Genomic DNA, 2677 nt, shown 5'->3' on the forward strand with positions numbered 1-2677 from the left:
GGGGGGGGCGGGGGTTGCATTGTTCACCTGTTCACTGGCAGGGGGCAGTTTGTGAGGATCTGTTGTCAGCACAGTGAGGTCATCGATGATAGCCTGCAGGTGTGTGATCTCACCCAGCATTGCAATCTCTCCGTTCTGACAAACAGGACATAAACAACAAGTTTCATGTAAGGTCATGGCTGCTTCAGTCAAAGTCCAAAACTCAAACTTATGTATATATATTGAAGTGATCTGAAGGTTGGCTGGGAGGGGGAGCGGGGGGATTTGTGTTGCCAAGGCTGTTTCAGACCTTGAGTCCTTCTCTTATGACAAATTTGACATAAGGGGAGACAGTCAAGCTTAAACACAACTATATTAAAACATTTCCTACAARCCTTAGAGACCTTGTAGAGCAATTCATTCAGTGACAGTTGGACAATATACCCAAGTGAAAACTTTWAAGGCATATTTTGTGTTTTTCATGTGAAGATCTTTTKTCTTCTTCTTYTTTTTACCCTGAAGTTTTGTTTCAACTGTTTCCTTTATGCCCTCAGAATGTAGCCCAAAGTCTGATAACATGTTATGCAAGCATGAGGATTCAAGGCAGGGTTAATGGTAAATCATTGCAGTCCCTTGTTGAACACCATCCATCCATCCATCCATCCATAGTCTCCTCCAGGGCTTAAGCTTATCCCATCAGTCAAAATAGCATCATGGGTGTATTCACACCAGGCAAGTCCTTTGGTCCACTTGTTTGGTCTGGACCAAATAGCAGACTTTGATTGTTTTTTTTTTTCTTTTGGTGTGGTTTTCATTCACATTGTGCTATTTGCAAATGGACTATAATTTATAAACAAAGCCACGCAGGTGACGGTCATTGCACCCATTGGACAGAAATGACAGGACAGGCAGGACAGAGCAGAGACCCAGAAATAAAGATGGTGCTGTTAATACAACTGGCTATTAAGAATATCAAAAGCAGCTCATTCAGTGGCAGTTTTGCGATGATATACTTATAATTTTGGGATGTCTTTGTCAAATGTGAGCCGCAACTTGATGCTTCGCGTTCCCTGAGCCATAACAGCTTTTTTTTTTYTTTTTGTAGCACAGTGTTAGTGTTTGCAACTCTGAAGGTTTGCTTAGCAAAACTAGCTTGAGAAGTCCAAAAAGGCACGTTTCCTGTATTTGGTTTGGTTTGAGCCTGCAGCATTTTTTATCTTAAAGCTGAAGTTGTGAGTTTTGAGAAAACAGTGTGTTAGCCTGAAAATGTCACTCCCCTTTGCTCTCTGCTTCACCACTGCCCTGCCTCCACAGCTCGCGCTTAGGGCAGGCACGTCGCCTCACCACGACAGGCTGAAGGAAGCCGATGAAGGTGCAAAAACGTCCCCTCTCCTCCACCAGAGCCCGGCGCACTGCTTGCTTCTCCATCTCCTCCATCAGCAGGCACATGTCAGTCACATCCTGCATGGCGCTGTCCAGCTGGGGCTGCAGATCCCCTCGCCCTGGAAGACCAAAGAGATGAAATTTTGGTGATTTTTGATAAGAATCTTTTGCAAGTTATTTTTGTTCTGTTTAACCATGACTGTTCCCATACTGAATCTAACTTTATTTGGAACATAAAGACATCTATAAAACATATAAAACCTTATAAAAACCTTTTCAGGGGAAAGGTGTCAGAAAGGAGACAACGCTGACTGAGACAGAGTTTCTTCAGAGTAAAAGTGAAAGAGCGAGGCAGAAGAAGACAAATGAAAGTGGAGCAAAWAGATGTGGATGATGGAGAGTGGGTTTACACAAGTGGCTATTACTAACAAGACAAAATAAATTTAAAAAAAGCTGCTCTTTCACTGCGCTCCAAGACTAAAGTTTACATGAAAAGTTCACTCTGGTGTAAAAGACAGTAACACTACTTGCTGTCACTATCTCAGCCCCTGTCCCACATAATGCTTTACTGTTTCTTTCTGGGGTAAAAAAAAATAAATAAATTACAACAACTGTCTAATGTCACAGCACCGACAAAAGGCGTGAAATCTGTACATAAGGATGTGTAGAAAATCTGAATGTTATCTGTTAGCTACAAGGGGAAAARGGGAAAATGCAATCAATAGAAAGCAGACATGAAATAAATCTTTGTAGTGTTGCAGCATGCAAGAAAAATCAGCGGAGCTGTCGGTTCTATAAGAGACAGAATGAAAGGGAGAGCAGAGAGGAGTGGTAGCATGACAGCAGAAAGCCTGCAGTGTCACTACAAAGCTAATAACAGAAGCTGAAAATAAAGTCATGCAGGAGTCAAGGAGGAAGTTAAATTGCATCATGCATCAGCACCAAGTTCCTGTAAAGGCTGATCTTTAATCTGTCATCAGGAGACACGACCTCTGATGGAGCTTGTTTAAAAACTTTTTTTTTAGTTAAAGTGATTTAAAATGGAGGAAAAAATGTCATGAGAAGTTTTTATTTACTTTTTATTTATTTTTGCCAAGGTGCCATTACAGTTATTCCAAATAAAATAAACAAAACAAGTAACACAGTGGTTATATTTGTTTACCAGAAAATGAGCCAAGAAAAAAGAAAAGGAAAAAAAGAGACTGTTCGTCATCTAGTTATCCTCTGCTGTCATGGCACGTATAATTGAAAGGTGTGTGTGTGTGTGTGTGTGTGTGTGTGTGTGTGTGTGTGTGTGTGTGTGTGTGTGTGTGTG

At 41.2% G+C, this 2677-nt stretch overlaps 1 protein-coding gene across 1 annotated transcript in view; it reads right to left on the reverse strand.

The window, feature by feature from the left end:
* Nucleotides 1-2677, reverse strand: part of mtss1lb (MTSS I-BAR domain containing 2b) — a gene marked incomplete at its 5' end in the record, with an annotated part of 15512 nt that overhangs the window by 10333 nt on the left and 2502 nt on the right. Inside the window, 2 exon segments of the mRNA XM_014015181.1 lie at nucleotides 28-135; nucleotides 1324-1481. Coding sequence (XP_013870635.1) covers nucleotides 28-135; nucleotides 1324-1481 — 266 coding nt within the window.

The sequence above is a fragment of the Austrofundulus limnaeus genome, unplaced genomic scaffold, assembly GCF_001266775.1.
Source record: "Austrofundulus limnaeus strain Quisiro unplaced genomic scaffold, Austrofundulus_limnaeus-1.0 Scaffold124, whole genome shotgun sequence".
NCBI lineage: Eukaryota > Metazoa > Chordata > Actinopteri > Cyprinodontiformes > Rivulidae > Austrofundulus > Austrofundulus limnaeus.